Source organism: Podarcis filfolensis, assembly GCF_964270895.1.
Source record: "Podarcis filfolensis genome assembly, chromosome: 4".
Lineage (NCBI taxonomy): Eukaryota > Metazoa > Chordata > Lepidosauria > Squamata > Lacertidae > Podarcis > Podarcis filfolensis.
Genome location: NC_139607.1, coordinates 46,461,186 through 46,479,578, shown reverse-complemented (window position 1 = coordinate 46,479,578; position 18,393 = coordinate 46,461,186). Strand labels below are relative to the sequence as shown.

Sequence of the window (18,393 nt, the reverse complement as noted above, 5' to 3'; positions counted from 1 at the left end):
ATTCATCCATCTAGGAGGCAGGTTGCAATTTAAAAGTCATTTTGAGTGGTCCAGACGCCCTAAAATGTATCTAGCTTCCTGCAATAAATGCCCTTCTGTCCTGCGCATATGCATGCGCATATAGATATAGATATATGAGAGAACGAGAGAAATATCACTGTGAGGTGGTTAAGACGCAAAACGCTCCCAAAAAATCCGGGCAGAGGTACATTCATATGACGATTCTCTACTGCAACGACATGACCGTGTCGGCCAGCCCTCTGTCAGGACAGCAGATTGATTACGAATGGCTCTATTACAACCTTTCAAGGCGGAGGTGCTATTGCGAGACCATCGGGGGAAAGCGGGGGGTATATCGTATGACAGAAAGAGAAATAAAATGCAATGCGTGAAGCTCGCCGAGGCCGGCAACTTTCTTCCTGAGGCTGCTTCCGAAGGATCTCTTTTATGTTTGAAAGGGGTGCTGGTGGTGCAAATCGGGCACAATCCTCAAATCCCTTCCTCCATTAGAAAGCCAGTCAATGATAAACCAGGAGCCGAGCACGGAGGGCAGCGCGACTCGCGCTGCAAAATCTCCCCAGGCAAGGCGCCGTTTGCGCAGCAACATGAGCCGCTGCAGCGCCCCTTGCAACGCACCGTTATCTTCCCCCGTTTACTAAAGAGGACACACACACACACACACACACACCCTCCCGGGGCGCAAGGCGAGGGGATTAATTGCCGCCCCCGACGCCCCCAACCCCTCGCCCAGCCTCCCGGGGCTGCTTCCAGTGTGGGGCTTTGTTTCCATGGCGGGGGACACTTACCCAGAAAACGAAGGAGTAGATGATGAGGAGGGTTTTCAGACACGTTATGACGGGTTTGGTCTCCATTCTCCTCGATGCCATAATACTGAGATCCCAGCTGCTGGCTCTGGGCAGGGGAGGGAGGAGGAGGAGGAGGAGGAGGAGCCGCGGCGGCGGCGGCGGAGGGAGGAGGGGCTCCGGGCTGGCTTCGCGCCTCCACCGAGCGGCGCTGCTTCCCGCCGCCTGCCTCTGCTCTGCTCCCGATACGGCTCGCTGCGAGGGCTGAGAGGCCGAGCTGCTCGCGCGCGCTTCTGGATCGCTGCCGCCCTGCGCCCCGCCGCTTCCCGCAGCCACCCCGAAACGCCACAGCTTGGCATTGTGCGGTCACAGCGGCGGAGAAGGCGGCGGGGGAGGTTCGCACGACGCGCCTCGCCACCTGCCGCGCCGAGGAACGCAGCGGGCGGAGCGCGGAGAAGGCCCGCGTGTTCCCCTTCACCGCCCACCCACAGCCACCCTTTTCTTTTATCGACGTGTTTGGATTCGGGAAAGAAGGGTTGCTGAGGGGCAAGAGCAAGGGGGACCCCGGGGTGGCGGTGGCGCTGGAGTCGTGCCTGTTTACATGCAAAAGATACGCAAGCCGTGGCGCAGAAAGAAGAAATACGTCTCTTTCGGAGGAGAGATTAGAATGAAGGGGAGGGAGGCGAATGTAGGACGCGCCTGCGAGGGAGGGGGGGAATGTGCCGGTGACAATATGGCACAGGGGGCTGGTCTTTTCCGTTTCATTAACTGAAAAAGAAGAAGAAAGAGATTTGTTCATTTGTATTTTAATCCAGACCACACACACAAAGTGATCAATAATAGCAGGGACTTTGCTCCCAGGCTTACAAAGCATGGGGTACAAAAGGGGGAAAGAGGGGCTGGGAAGGAGAAGGAGGAAATAAACTGAGGCACAAGCTGTAATTGTGGCACCTTAAAGGCTAACTAATGTGGTGTGAGCATTCGATGGATGATGCATGATGATTTGCAGGTACATAAATACTTGACGGGGAGGGGGTGGAGATTGTAGACAGGCAGAGCTGAATTCCCATGATCTCTAGCCTTTTCTGTGCTGGTTGGAGCTGATGGGAGTTGTAATCCCTTTCTGTTGATGACCACCTTTAGGACCCTCGGAAGCTGAAATGTCTTTTTCCGATGTCAGGTTTGTATCCATTCATACTTTTGCGTACATATTGGCCATAGATAGAATGACGTTGCTGGCAGATGCAGACATATATCATATTGGAAGATGAGCAGGTGAATAAGCTCCTGATGTTGTGGAAAGCATTTTTAGGTCCTGTAATAGGGCTTCCAGAGTAGATGTGGTGCACAGAGTTGGCATCTGAGTCTACAAATGTTCTAGTACAGTGGTATGTCGGGTTACAGACGCTTCAGGTTGCAGACTCCACTAACCCAGAAATAGTACCTCGGGTTAAGAACTTTGCTTCAGGATGAGAACAGAAATCACATGGCGGTGGCACAGCAGCAGCAGGAGGCCCCATTAGCTAAAGTGGTACCTCAGGTTAAGAACAGTTTCAGATTAAGAATGGACCTCCAGAATGAATTAAGTTCTTAACTCGAGGTACCACTGTAATTGCTCTTTCTGGCAAGAAGGGGAGAAATAAGAGCCCTGCCTCAGGTTGGTCCCCTTTGCAATGATGCTCTTCCAGGGAGGCTCTCCCAGTGATTCTGGATCATAGCAGAGGCCAGTGTGTGCTGCCCTTCAGCTCTGCAGCCTTGGTTGGAGCCAAGTGTTTTTTTCTGGCAGGGCGTGGGGAAGGAAATTCCCTGCAGATGCTTCTTCTGTGGTCAGTGAATGAGGCCAGACTGGTTTTCCCCATGCTATTATGCTTTTCCTGGGAAGGAAGGGAGACAGTCTCCCAGTGGCCCCTGGTCCCCTGGCTGAGGACAGAGACCGGAATGTGCTGTCCTTCAGCTCTGCAGTCCCAGCACAACAGGCAGTTAGACCAGGCTGTCCTTTCTCTCTCTTTTTTTTAAATAATATTTATTGAAGTTTCAAATAATTACAAAAATAAGAAAAAAATAATAAAACAAAAAATACAAAATACTGAAAAATAAAAACAATTAAAAACAAATCAATCCTCCCATTACTTATCTTTCATTGACTTATTTCCCTGACCTCCTCACACCTCCCTTTTTTGTATTCTAGGTCAATTATCCATTTCAGCAAATCCTTTCCCTCTTTTCAAATTATTGTCCTGTAAATTTATCTTGAAACTAATATAATTTTACTTCCCCTCCTTTCACGAATTAACAGTCTATTTTTCCTAGGTCTTTATAGCATATCTGCTAAAGTCACATAGATTCATTTCAACATCCTTCTAACATTCATTAATTTTACAATGTTTCTGTAAATAGTCTTTGAATTTCTTCCAATCTTCCTCCACCGGCTCTTCTCCCTGGTCTCGGATTCTGCCAGTCATTTCCGCCAGTTCCATGTAGTCCATCACCTTCATCTGCCATTCTTCCAGGGTGGGTAGATCTTGTGTCTTCCAATACTTTGCGATAAGTATTCTTGCTGCTATTGTAGCATACATAAAGAAAGTTCTATCCTTCTTTAGCACCAATTGGCTGGCCATGCCCAGGAGAAAGGCCTCTCAGAAAGGTATATTTAAATACCTTTTTCATTTCGTTATATATCATCTCCCAGAAAGCCTTAATCCTTGGGCATGTCCACCAAAGGTGAAAGAATGTACCTTCAGTCTCTTTACATTTCCAACATTTATTATCGGGCAAATGATAAATTTTCGCAAGCTTGACTGGTGTCATGTACCACCTGTATATCATTTTCATTATATTCTCTCTTAAGGCATTACATGCCGTGAACTTCATACCTGTGGTCCATAACTGTTCCCAGTCAGCCATCATAATGTTGTGTCCAATATCTTGTGCCCATTTAATCATAGCAGATTTCACCATTTCATCCTGAGTATTCCATTTCAACAGCAAGTTATACATTATTGACAAGTTCTTAATTTTAGGATCTAACAGTTCTGTTTCCAATTTTGATTTTTCCAACTGGAAGCCAGTTTTTTTGTCCAAATCATATGCCTCCATTATCTGATAATAATGAAGCCAATCTCGCACTCTATTTTTTAATTTTTCAAAACTCTGCAATTTTAATCTGTCTCCCTCTTGTTCCAAGATTTCCCAATATTTCGGCCATTTGGCCTCCATATTGAGCTTTTTCTGAGCCTTCGCTTCCATTGGTGACACCCACCTTGGGGTTTTATTTTCAAGCAAGTCCTTATATCTTATCCAAACATTGAACAGTGCTTTTCTGACAATATGGTTTTTAAACGCTTTATGTGCTTTGACCTTATCATACCACAGATATGCATGCCACCCAAAAACATTGTTAAAACCTTCTAAATCCAGCACGTCAGTGTTCTCAAGAAGCATCCATTCTCTCAGCCAGCAAAAAGCGGCTGATTCATAATAAAGTTTTAAGTCTGGCAGGGCAAATCCACCTCTTTCTTTAGCATCAGTTAATATCTTGAATTTTATTCGAGGTTTCTTGCCCTGCCAGACAAATCTAGAGATATCTCTCTGCCACTTCTTGAAACACTCCGTTTTATCTAATATTTGCAATGTTTGGAACAAAAACAACATCCTTGGCAATACATTCATCTTCATCACAGCAATTCGGCCTAGCAATGATAACTTCAGGTTTGACCATATTTCTAGATCCTTTTTCACTTCCACCCAACATTTTTCATAGTTATCCTTAAACAGATTCACATTCTTAACAGTCATGTTAACCCCTAGGTATTTCACTTTCTTAACCAGTGTTAATCCTGTCTCCTTCTGAAACCTTTCTCTCTCTGTCACTGTTAAATTTTTCTCTAAAACTTTAGTTTTCATCTTATTCAAATTAAATCCCTTGTTGGAAGCCGCCCAGAGTGCCTGGGGAAGCCCAGCCAGATGGGCGGGGGATTAATAATAAATTATTATTATTATTACAGTGGACACTCGGGTTGCGAACGTGATCCATGCAGGATGCACGTTCGCGGCACGTCGGCACATGCACGGGTTGTGATCCGGTGCTTCTGCGCATGCGCAAAGTGCGATTTAGCACTTCTGCACATTTGCGACCGCCGAAACCTGGAAGTAACCCATTCCGGTACTTCTGGGTTTCGGCAGGTCTGTAACCTGAAAAAACGCAACCTGAAATGTCTGTAATCCGAGATATGACTGTATTATTATTGTTATTATTAATTAATGTTGTTGTTGTTATATGCCCCCCAAATGGGACCTTCCCACCTTCACAGTTGGGGAGATTTCCTCTTGCTGTCCGTTCCTCCAGGGTGTTCCCAGAACCTTCCAAGCTCTGCCTGACCTATGCAGAAAAAAAAAAAAACAAATTAAATCCCGCTACTTGTCCAAATTCTTGGATCAGTTCCAGTACTCTTTTGGTACTAGATTCTGGCTCCAGGCTGTCCTTTCTCACAGGGAGGGTGGAAGAAAACTTCCTGCAGTGACTTCGGTCACACCCACACTATACATTTAAAGCACATTTAGCACACAGCTAAAGCACATGGCTTCCCCCAAAGAATACTGTTTACTAATTTGTTAAGGGTGCTGTAGCTCTCTCAGATGTATGTAAGGTATGGATGTGACCTACTCTGGTCAATGGATGAGGCCAGGTTGGTCTCCCTCTGTACAGAAAAGTTGGACATGCCACTTTCATCTACATCTGCCACACACAGGCTTCCACTTCAGCAAATGTCCCTGAGAACATTGGAACCCTACATGCACCTATAGACAGCATGCCCAGTTGGCTTCAGGCTGGGCACTTGGCACATCCTTTTCCCCAAATGCCATACCCTGAAGTGGCTACATGAAAGGTCCCTTGCAAGGCAAGGTAAAACCATACCTTCTAAACTGTGCCCCTGCCACCAAATGGAGAATGATGTGTTTATTTAGAGATGAGGGGGAAATTGCATTCTTTATACAGAATAAAGTCACATTTGCCATTGGTAGTAAGAAAAACTGGATTGTGTGACACAGGGAAAGAATGCATGTGATCTAGTGATCAGGGGGGAAATAAGTACTTGCTTTCACCAAATATCATGTTCTACAGAAACTCATGTGTTTTAACTAAACTAGCACATGTCAAACAGTTGTAATGCGCTGTTAACACATTACAACTTTTGATCCACAATCCTGAAGCTACTTACTGTACTTCATACAAGTTAAATTTACTTCACTAGTAATACTCCAGAATAAGGAGACTGAGAATTACTACAAATTGTTCAGGGTCAGTTGAGACCAAGTTAAAACCAACATTATTGAGCTGCAGTTAATGAACTAGTTGATCTCCACACAGATCAAGTAATTATTTCAGTCATTGCTGTCATTACGGTACAACACAAATGTCAATCAAAACTAGAGCTGGAGTCCAAGTCATTTCACTTTAACTCATAGTAAATGAGAATCAGACATTATTCCAAGTAGAACTTTGAGTTGGCATTTGTGTTTGGTAACAGCCAACCCAGTTCTTGGAGTGCTAGTTCTTATTTATTAATTTATATAACACTTAATGTTAAGACTTTGAAGTGATTTACAAAATATAAAAAATTATTTTACAACATACACAGTAATTGAACTGCACAATAATAACAACACACAACAAACAGTCCCATTAAAACATTAACATAAACATTCATATTTAAAATGTACAATAAACTATGGTCTCACAGTGGAGAGACTTTTAACATGGATACGGATGGATGAATTTACTATTACTTAATATGAAGACATGTTTGTGGGAATTACTGGAGGCAAAGTTGATATAAAAGAAAAAACAGTTGACATTTACTACTAATAATAACTATTTGGGATCTCTTGGAATTTTTGTGGGAAAAGGAGATGAATGATTTTGAGATACTTGGATTTAAAAGAAACATTGTTTAACAGAAAGTGGAGAAGATGAATGTTATGGAGTGAATGTCTTAACTAATATTTTTTAATTATGTAACTGGCAGATAAAAATTCAGAAGCCTTTTTAATTTTTGATTGTTTCTTTTTTATTTTCTTTCTTTTCCTCTTCCTGTCTTCTTCTTGCTTCTTTCTTTTTCTCTCCCCATCGCCCACCCCATTTCTGTTTATTTTCTTTCGTCTTTTGTGTTCTCTGCTCCGGGCCTTTATTAGGGTCTAAGGATTGTGCACTCATGGGGGTAGTAGATGGTTGATAGAGGGACCTTGGGTGGGAGGCAGGGAAGATGAGAGGCTGGGAGGCGAAGGAAAAGATCCCAGGTGATAGCTTCTTTAAAAAAAAGTAGCTTGAAAGTAGAACTGTCCCAGTGAAATTAAGATTACACTTTTTTTGTTTCTTTCCTGCACTTAAGGCTGTCACTATTCCCCCACTCCTGGAAACATTTTACTTAATCTAAAAATATATATGCATAAAACATTATTTATTGGAGCTGTAGTAAAGTTTAGCTGCTCTCAGGCTATTAAGCTATCCTTTTTCACTCATTAAACCACAACACATTTCCTCATGCATTATTTAGCATAAAAGCGTGTAACCTCTATTGTTCTTATCTAGGTAAATCATGTTTGTATTCCAATCACTTTTCCTTGAGCTTAGAATTTTCTTCATCTCCATTTTACCCAAGGACAGCAGGCTTGCACCACTTTCCCATTTGCTCAAGAAAGCTACATTGTTCTGATAACAATAAGTTAGTGTTTTTGCTTACCGTTCCAACTCCGTGTTTTCTTTGCAACCAGCTATTAACTGCCTTTTTTTTCTCACCTTGTGTTCCATAGTGTGCTCTCTTCCTTCTGCACCACCACAAGCTTCTCTGAACTCTGTTCTGATACCCACTCTGCTTTTCTCTATCCACTTCACACCAAAGCCTTATGCTTGTGTTACATGGCTAGTTCAAATAAACACTGGGGGGTGGGGGGGACACATTGAGGATGAACATACCAGCTCTTCCTACTGGTCCCCCAATTGCCAATTCAGTGGTCTTCTACAAGCTGGAAAGCAACAGTTTCAGGCATGAAGCCTCTTGTATCTATAGAGGTCCTCCATGCATTTAAGAACCCCGAAATATCAGGATTATATGATGCCGGCATTCTTGCATCCTTATCCCTTTTGATAGGAAGAGGCAATCCTTAGCCCACCCACCCAACCCTCTCCTTACATTATGCTGGTAGTTTGGTATCTGCTGCAGTGCAAAATATCATTTGAGAAGTCCAGGAATGTCCTACTGCTGCTAACTTCTTCAGCATTGCCTTTCCTGGAAACTGGGCCACACATTTTCAATGAATTCCAATGTCACACATGAAATCTAATGTAGAACCTGTTGACACAGGCTAGCAAATGTAACAATAATGTAGTGCCCCCCAGGAGTAACCCTGCTACCATCTCTTGCAGCAGAAGCAACAAAAAGAGTCTTGTGGCATCTTAAAGACTAGCAAATGTATTATGGAACAAGCTTGGGGGAGTATAGTCTACTTCAGACACATGACATATTATCCTGAGTTACAGGTGTATATGTATGTGGGATCCAACAATGTAGTTCCTCTAGGGCAAAAGCTGTGCGGCAGAACTTTCCCTCCTCTACAAACAAATTTCTATAGGTCAGGCAATTGTTAAAAGCCTGGGAAGCATGCCAGAAAACAAGTTTTCAACCTTAATTCCACAGTGTTTTCTGTCAGAGAGACTGGGGACGTACTGTGGAAACAATGTTGTGTGCAGGCTGAGGAGGATGAATCTCAGAGGGGTGGGAAGACCTGCAACAAGGGCTTAATTTGTATGAAAGCTAACCAAGGCCTGAAGCCTAGGGATTATAACATTTTGTTAGAAGCAGTATTTATCTGCACACCTTGTATATGATTCCCAAGGATTTGAGAATACGCCTAACTGCTATTGAATGAACCAACAGTTCCACCTGTGAGGAACTAGCGTAAGATGTTTTTGTGCTAAGGAAAGTAGTACTGGTAAAGGAAAGCTTGTACAAATGATGTGAAGCTGCTATCAAAACATCTCATTGAAAGCTACACTTAGAACATAGCTAAATTACAGACTTACCTGGTTTAATAGGCCTTGTCTCTTGCCAAGAAGCTCCAGGAACAGTGATTCTGTGAGAACAGGCAGGGACCTAACAAAATTTTCAGCAACCCTTTGGGGGCATCTATGACAGATGAAGTAGTATGAAACCAGTGAATGTTTGTGGTGCAGATATACCCCTTCTGAAAGAAATATTTTGCAGTTGTGCTTTCATAACAATTATCTTTTTGCATGATTTTTTGCTAAAACTGTTCTTCGTATGGAAAACATGTAGCGTGGAGGTGATGGTAAAGAGACAACAGAGGATGAGTATGGATTTCATTTCTATATACTGGAAAGATGGGATCCAGATCTCTGACCAGTTCCTTCTTAGGCTCTGCCAAAAAGGAAATCAGTGCCAGCTTCACCACACACGCTACCCTTTCCACTGGCAAATCATGCATTCAGAAAGAGGAGTGTGGGAGAATATATGTGAATCAGCTCAGAGGCACCTGGAGATGCTTTAATGTGACGTGCATAGCTCAGAAATCAAAGTGTTTGAAAGGTAAGGAATTCAAAGCCTCAGACGGCTGTGTACAATTGCTCAAGATTGCTGTTATAAGTGAAATTATCTAAGGTGGCTAGGAATGATGACAGTGCCCCATCAGCTTCTGAGAAATTCATGATTCATGTTACCAAAATGTACAAAGCTGGAACAAAAGGTGGAACAACCTTCGGAACATCTTCAGACATACTCAGACAAGACAGAGAAGTTACAGTACAAAAATATAAATCGTAAAGATCAGGTGCTACAAACATCTGAGGTTCTGCTGCTGTAGAAAAGTAACTGTATCCCATCACTTCTGTCCTAAAAACACCAATGTTACATTGTTCTGTTGCAACTCCTTTTCATGGAATGCACACAATTTATTGGTGTGAGCAAAGTGTCTCTTTGTTCAGTCGACTTTCAACATAATCCATTTGCTCTGGGGGATAGCAGAAGAAGCAAGAAACTGAAAATACGACGTTTTTCCTTCCATAGGGATGGATCAAAAGGCAAAGTCAGATTTCAGGATGTGGCAATGTATCCATTTGGTCCTTACTGCAAGATATGGCACCCACCTAATAGCCACAATCCCCAGCAGAATCCTCTTTACACAATATGGCATGTGTTTTTACTGTCAAGACTTAGAATGGAAGAAATAGCCAGAGGTAAGAAGATGACAACAAGGAATGTGTTGATGTTGCAACAAAATGCATTCCACACCTGGTGCTCATGCTATTGCTTTTTAGGCGGATGTAGTGAAGATCTTTTTGTTCTCCAAAGCCTCATAATTTTCATTATAGTGGTAGATCACTTTTACTGTTTTTAGAACGTTGCACTAAGTTATTCCCCTTACTGGGTTTATGTTGGTTTTAAATTGTTTTTAGCTGTTGTGCTTGCATTGGTTTTAGCTGATTTGATTTATTTGTATTCTGTTTCATTTGATTTTATCATTTAAATTCTGCATTGTATTTTGCATTTTTAATGGTCTGCAAACTTCCCAGAGAACTCAGTTATAGGTATGGTATCTTACTGTAGCAAATAAATAAATAAATCCTAAATGGCTTCAGTCCTGTATACCTGAAGGAGCATCTCCATCCCCAGACACTGAGATCCAGTGCTGAGGGCCTTTTGGTGGTTCCCTCATTGTGATGTTACAGGGAACCAGGCAGAGCAGCTTCTCAGTAGTGGTGCCCACCCTCCCATCAGATGTCAAGGAAATAAACAACTATGTTTAGAAGACATCTGAAGGCAGCCCTGTCTAGAGAAGTTTTTAATGTTTGATGCTTTACTGTGCTTGATGTTTTAATCTATTGGAAGCTGCCCAGAATGGCTGGCACAACTCAGTCAGGTGGGCAGCTTATAAATAATATATTATTTTTGTGAGAGTCATAGTTAAGAACAGTTGTGAAATAGAACACCATGTTCAAAATAAATTGAATTTTATTCTCTGAGCATCTGGGATGGTCTAGATAAAGAGCCCTAGCAAGCATGGCCAATAGCCAGAAATGATGGGAGCTATAGTTCAAGAACATCTGGAGGGCCAAAGATTCCCCACATTTGGCCTAGATCTAGAAAACGTCTCAACTCTCACACCTTTCTACATAATTCTTCTGAATTATTTTCTTTCCCTTTCTCTCTCTCTCTGGTTAGAGAGTCACCAGAGGAATGCTCATGATTAGGCCTTGCAGAACCACTTGGAAAGGACAGCACTACACTGTAGATCTGAATAATTTCATTCACAGCCGTAAGGAGTCACAAGAAGTGTATCCCATTCAAGTTCGGCCAGTTTATCGCCCCCTCAATCAAATGGTGCAATTCCTAAAGTAAGTCCTTTCACTTGTGAGATACTTACAAATAGCATTTTGGTGGGGCTGTCAGATGATACTTATTATGCCATTCATGAGGCATGCTAGCTCAGCAGGGAGCAGCCACCAGTTAACTGGTATCTTTACAAAATAAGGAAGTGACTCTCCCTCTATTGCAGAGCTTTCCACTATAAATTCATCAGCATTTTAATGTGCATGTCTCCTACTGTGTGCAATCTTGCCTAACATACCTATTTCATAAGCTACTTCCTTTAATATAATGCATTTCTGTATTTTCATTTCAGTAACATATGCATTAGTATTAATATTCCCCTTTGTATATGCATTTTGTACACTTATTTTTGGTTGGAAAACTGCATTACAAAGTTCACAGAAATGTGAATTTTTAAGATAGCTGCATTTCAGTTCATATATTGTTTCATTACTTGGGTTCATATTATGTAGACTGACTGAATTTCTCCCCCGGCCGCCACCACCACTTACAACTTGCAAGTATTGAATGCCCTAGCAGTGTCCTTCCAGTCCCTATAAGGGAAGTTTTTTATTTGTAATTTAGATCACTGCATAAGTGCAATCACCTTCTACTTTCAGAACACTTCTAAGTGGCCCATGAAGAAACCTAAACCCTTACATAGATCCTATCCCAAGGGAAGATTTTACAGATAGATACTGTGACCAGTATCTTGCATCCTGGGCCCCAATTATTCCAGGAAGGGTCAAATATGTGCAGCATCCAGTGGTAGCATCAGAGTATGCAGATCTTTATGTTTGTTCTCACATCTATAGTTATCTCATTCAAGACACATATGTGATTCTGGGAATTTACCAAAACAGGCACGACTATCTCTGAGATAAATACATCAGGTAAAAGAGACACATTTCGATTAGTGCTGGGTTGTGACTAGGGCTTTTGTTTCTTGTGGAATGACTATTGATTCCAAAGGAAAATGCATGCTTATTGTTATAAGATGCAGATTCTGCTGAATGGAAATCTCATTCACGTCTCATTGAAATGAATGGAAGTTGCTAAGCCACAGTTTCTGGAAAACCGTATAGTACATGACTAGAATTAAAACTGTGTCTTTTGGAAGGAACACATTTCTAAATATTGATGGGGAACTATGATCAATGAGGTGTATGGACCCAGTTCTATCTGACTGAGACCAGAAGACTTAAATATCAAATTGCTAGAGCTCAATGAGGAGGACTTTCCTTTTTATGCTGTCCTGTGTTCCATCATTAATCACAAGAGATTGGTGCTGCCAGTGCCACCAACAGAAGCAAAACAAATGAGGAATTTCCAGGCAATGAACAGAAGCATTTAAGCCTCCAACAGGGATGCTTTAATTGTTTGACTGTATATCACTGAGAGACTTCATGAGGCAACTGACAAATATGATTAAAAAAAACCTTCTACCTGATTAAGAATTCTTTGAAACTTAAAAACTTGCCCACTTTAGATCAACAAAATATACAGTGGTACCTCGGGTTAAGTACTTAATTCATTCCGGAGGTCCGTACTTAACCTGAAACTGTTCTTAATCTGAAGCACCACTTTAGCTAATGGGGCCTCCCACTGCTGCCGTGCCGCCGGAGCACGATTTCTGTTCTCATCCTGAAGCAAAGTTCTTAACCTGAAGCACTATTTCTGGGTTAGCGGAGTCTGTAACCTGAAGCGTATGTAACCCAAGGTACCACTGTATTGTAATGACTCTGCCACTAGATTTCATTGAATGTTAGAACTGGACATCCACTCTCCCTTCCAATCTAAACAGAGGAGAGTTGCAAATGGTTTATTAGCATGTTGGTGATGGCTGATGTGCCTTCTTTGTTTTCATTGATGGGAGGCTGATTGGGAGGCAGCCTACACCATTTTATGATTTTGGCTATTTTTCTGCTCTTTTAGATGTGGTAGCAATTTTGTGTCATGCCATGCCTTCCCCCACACAGCAGCCATTTTGTGTTTTGACACACCATTTTGTGATTGGCAGCCAAAGCACTTTCTCAAATTCCAAATGCGCCAACTGGATGAAACAGGTTGGCAACCCCAATTCTAACCACAGTTGCATAGAAGGGCCTCAAGAGCCAAACATATTTCCACAAGTGGCTCATCTAATAAACTTTCTGTCTTAATTTGCTCCTTCCATCAGAAGCAATTAATGTCTCAGGGACACAGAGCAGAATGGAAGAACAGCTTGGAAATATACCTTTTTTCATGGCAAGAAACATATTTCCTAACTTCCAGAAGGATTTTTACTCCTAGCTCTTTGCTTGTACTGTAGGCTATGCACATGAATCCCTCCCCCCCAAAAAGTGGACTGCATTACATGAGAACCCCCACCATGTTTTGATTCCTGTGCTGATCGTTCAAAGAACAGATATGTGATATTTAGTAAATGCCAGTCCTACCTACACCTCCTGATGCATTATAAAAACTTCTGACTCTGTTCAATTGATAAATAATTGGTTTGACACAAGTTAAAACCAAAAATTGTGTGATCTGCGGAGATTTGGAGCCAACTCTCTGACCTGACACCATGTTAACTAAAAGTCTTCGGCCCTGTTCAATTAAAAGCAGCATAAGCAAGAGCTCCTTGATAGTAAAACAAAAAAGAAAAAACTGCAAGAGTGGGCTTCATTTGTTTAAAATATTTTCAACTGCTTGTTTCACAGACTCAAAGCAGGTAAAGTAACAATAATAAGCAATATTAAATCATATGACCTTTCAGATAGAAAACGGATGATTCAAGTACTTTCAGGTATTGCTTTTTATCAGTTTGTAGTATAACAGAGCTATTCCTCCTGCTTTCCGCTGGGAAGAGCCTATTAAGGGACAGACTGTCTGCTTAATTAGATTTTTTATGTGATCTAGGAAGAAGGTGCAGCTCTAGCATTGGTGACTAAACTCTATAAACTAGTTGTCCTATGAAAAGGGAGACGGAAGGCCCACCCAAACTCCACTTCATCTGCAGTTTGCTGCCTTTACACTTTGCTGAGCTCATCTCTTTACCCCTCTACCTCCCATTAAGAAACAGCAGCATGACAGAGCAGAGTTGAGATGAACATTGTCGCCGCACCATACCATCTGCTATTGTAAGTATCTAAACATCCTAACTTGTTATACAGACTGCTGTCCAATAACCCATTTAAGGAGACATGTCTGGAGAAAACTATGATCTTCGTTTTACTAGAGTTAAGAGTCAGCAAGTTATCTGTACAATAGGCCATAAAAGCACACAGTCATAATAGCAGAACTGCTTTAGTTAGAGACAGAAGACCCGTGTTGTCTGCACAATACATTGAAGGACTTCTAGACTTGGACAATTTGAGTGAGTAAAAACCAGGTGACAAGCAACCTACAATCAAATCATTTTGGTATAGATTAAATAATGTAGAAACAAGTATACAGCCCTGGTGAACACCCTAAATAGCAGGAATGGGTCTGGTTCAATTACTCTCCAACCCACATCTCACCAGGCTCATGGTTTTCTCATTCAGGTATATAATAAGATAAAGCAACCTTTTATCAATAGAATAAATGTATAATATAGCCTATAATCTATCCCTTGGGACTGAATCAAAGGCAGATCTCAAATCTATACTGGCAGCAGCATATAATCAATTACCAAAAAAGCACATTTATTTCTCAGCTATATTGATATAATTCTGTCACTGAGGAAGGAAAGCATAATAAAGCTGACTGTTTGACTTTATAATTTCTGAGTGATCTCGAGTCCCATGGAACTGCAGACTACCCACCACCATACAGTGAGGAGGGATAAAATAAACATCCCTTTTCCCTTCCCTGAAGTAAAATTCGGAGGGTTCAGAAGTCTACCACAGGGAATTCTATCAACTACTTTAGAGACAAAAATCAGTATGCAAATCAAATTTATCCATCATAATCTTTATTATGTAACAACATTGCGTATCCTCAAGAAGATCTACAACCCCAAAATAGTGTGTCCCCCCACATGTACCTCCCCAGTTTCTTTGCTTTTAGAACATTCCCAAAGGTCTCCTGCATCAGACTCCTTTTGACAGCGGCCAGCAAGGTGCTTCCAAGAAATCTACAAATCCCCCCTACCATTTTTGTTCTCTAGCCAACAGCATTTGAAGGCCACACTGCCTGTCGGCCACCATACTTAATAGCCATGATAGACCTGCTCCCCATGAACTTGTCTAAACAGCCTTAAACCTCCCTAAGCCATTGGCCAGCCCCACATCTTCTTGCAATGAATCTATTTGTGGATTATGTTCCGTGGAATGTTTTTATCTCCTCTGAATCCACTGTCCATCAGTTTTGTTCTATGTCTTCAAGTCCTAGTTGTTCAGTAAGTTTTGCAGCCTCTTTGCATAATCAGAGGCATCCGAGAGAGGAGTTTCTACGTCATAATCTATGGCAGCTTTATGCGACATGTTCATTGTAGTGCAGAATAGTATAGTACATATCATTTGTTACAACACTTTTAGGGGAGGATCCTAAAGCAATCCCAAAAGGGGATGGGACTTCCAGTCAAAGCGGGTGGGGAACCTGACATTTGGAATGTACTCTGGGTGAAATACCTTTAAAAACCAGTTTCTATGCAAGGCTGCAAAACTACAGAGAAAAGTCATATAACTCATCCTGAGAAGGTTAAGTACATGTTCACACAGCACCCATTGCACACTATATGACATGTCTATATGTACCCATCACAACTCTCATCCTCCATATGAAGTTGTGGGTGCTTGTGATCAGAGGTGAGGTTGTACATTATCAAGTTTCGTTTAGCAGTCTAGAGAGGTAATAAAGGAATTAGAATCCTGAGCCAAAACTGCACCAGAAATTATTGATAGTCAGTTGCTCCTTTACTTTCAAAAGAGCAAATGAACTGTCTGCTATGCATTTTTCAGCATGTGGCAAAAAGCAAGTTAAACTTCACATACAGATTGCTGCAGGCTGTGAGAAAATTAAACCTGCCAAGGGAATCTGCCTCATAGGCCACATTTCAAAAGCAAAATACAATGCCACAATAAAGTCAGTGTTTCCACTGTACTGATATCTTTGCATCCTCCTGGAGTTTTTGTTACTGTGGTTTTGGCTGTAGGCATTTTGAGAATATGTGGGCTGTATAAAAATATAAGGAGACAGAGACTATCCCTGAGCTATTCATACCAGATGAAGCATTTTATGTTATTTTTTAAAAAAAATCTGCCAAAACAGCCAATTCATATCCTTGTGACAGTGCAACAGTTTAAACTGCTTATAATTATAATACCAGTAGCAAGTTACACTTGGTGGACTTTAAAGCACCCAAAATCCATTTATGTAGCACCTCTGTGGAAAGAGGAATGGAACTGCTGCAGTGATCAATTTAGGCTTTACTTCTTGTCGCCTCCATTGCTGAAATCCTCTAATTGGCCAGATGTACCATACACATGCAGCAGCATTGGACTTTGTGGAGATCTGCCTCATGCACCTTCAACAGCAAGTTGCTTCTATCCTCATGAGCCTTTAGTGATGAATTTACTTCAGCCTCCCTGCCTTAGAAGCTTGATGGCTGAGTCGCATTCAGAATGCTGTCAACAGGATGCAGAGGAAAAACAAGGAGCAACGAAAAACCCTCTTTAGTGCACAAACATTTGTTCCTAGAGCGATAAAGTACAAAAGAGGACAGGGCTCCTCTGGTCATGCGCCTGCTTAAATTCCCTGCTCTAAACAGCTATGAAAGGGGCTAGTGCCTTATCCTTGTCTGCTTCTGTCCACTGACATTCTTAGGAAGAGATGCATTCCTACCCAACTCTCTTCTCTGCAGTCTATTTATTTGCCAGAAGTCCCAGCTGCCTCCCAGTGAGCATCCATGTTTGGAAAGGTGACATACTGGGAGTTGCTGAATAGCTGTTGGGTTTGGCCATGGTAAGCAGTCTGGACTGAAGTGAGACGGGAACCAGGAGCCCAGAATGCTGAGTAGTTAAGGTCAGAGGACAAAATGAGAAAGCAAGACCAGAGAACAATCCAGGAGTCAGTTTCAAACAGCAGTCGGAATCAGAGGGTAAACCAAAGGCAGGTCCAGAGAACATGCCAGGAGTTGAGATTGAAGAGTTATCAGTAGGAGAGGACAACAGCATAAGCAGCATTGCAGTAAAAGAGCAAAGAATCAGGACTAAAGCATGTACAGGACCCCAAAGGCATACCGAAATGCAGTAAGACTTTTCACTGTCTTCCAGTGAGACAGGAAGGAGCTAAATGGTCCGTCTGGGTGGACGGAGCTACAATTATCTTTCCTGAGAGGCTGCCATTGCATAGCATTCCATAGAGGGCAAAATTCTTCACACTATCATTACTCCTTGGTGGGTGGCCACCAGGCATCGCTGCATGTTTGCAGACATGACTGTAGGGCCTTCTTTATTAAATAAATTGCTCTTTTTTTCAGTACTCCACACATGGGGATAAGAATATTAGCCTGCTGTGAGAATTACTGATAAAATGAATGTGAAGTGCTTTGAGCATTCAGGAAATGAGGTTTGGCTATTATAATTAAAAATACTTAACAAAGGATCATCACAGATATACTGAAAGAAACATAAGGAAAATAATGAGGGGTATTGTTAAAAGTTTCACATCCACCATACTTTTATTTTCATTTCTCTGAACACTAACCTCTGGGAATTATTTTTCTATCAAAAATACTATTTTTATCTTATTGCGTCTTCATTGCTCATCTGTATTCATCTTTGGTTTATTCTATGTAATGAATTCATGACAAGCCTCCAAGGCACAATAATACTGTGCACATCTCCCACAGCTTCCATTCAGGGCTCACCAATTGCTTTGCTAACTTCAAATTAGGCTCACTAAAGTGAGGACAAAAAAAAATATCTCAATTTTTTATTGATGGGGAAGCGGCTTTGACTTGAGTAAGTGACTCACTGACTTGGCAGTGAGCAGATACTATAAGTAAGTAAGTAAGTAAGTAAGTAAGTAAGTAAGTAAGGCCATTGGTTAAGTTGAGGTGCTCCACCAGGACAGCAAGGATGAGTTTAACCTGCAAAGCTTAAGTTAACTGTGAAGCTTAGTTGCTACTGGTTTTATGGACTTGGAAATCCCATTCTCCACTTGATGTTGATGATTGATTTACAGAACTTCTAGAACTGGCATCCTGACAGCAAGTGACATATGTCACAAATTTAATGGCA

General features: G+C 41.8%; 1 protein-coding gene and 1 long non-coding RNA gene across 2 annotated transcripts in view; one reads left to right on the top strand and one right to left on the bottom strand.

Moving 5' to 3' along the window:
* TSPAN7 (tetraspanin 7) overlaps positions 1–1,079 on the bottom strand; it is a 76,320-nt gene extending 75,241 nt beyond the window's left edge. Inside the window, exon 1 of the mRNA XM_083612591.1 lies at positions 807–1,079. Coding sequence (XP_083468717.1) covers positions 807–887 — 81 coding nt within the window. The 5' untranslated portion in view covers positions 888–1,079. The remainder of the gene's footprint in view (positions 1–806) is intronic.
* A 5,458-nt stretch (positions 1,080–6,537) lies between these two features.
* Positions 6,538–18,393, top strand: part of LOC310762090 — a 32,791-nt gene continuing 20,935 nt past the window's right edge. Inside the window, exons 1-4 of the long non-coding RNA XR_014547846.1 lie at positions 6,538–9,867; positions 9,904–11,211; positions 14,087–14,307; positions 17,631–17,799. This is a non-coding gene — a long non-coding RNA (uncharacterized lncRNA). The remainder of the gene's footprint in view (positions 9,868–9,903; positions 11,212–14,086; positions 14,308–17,630; positions 17,800–18,393) is intronic.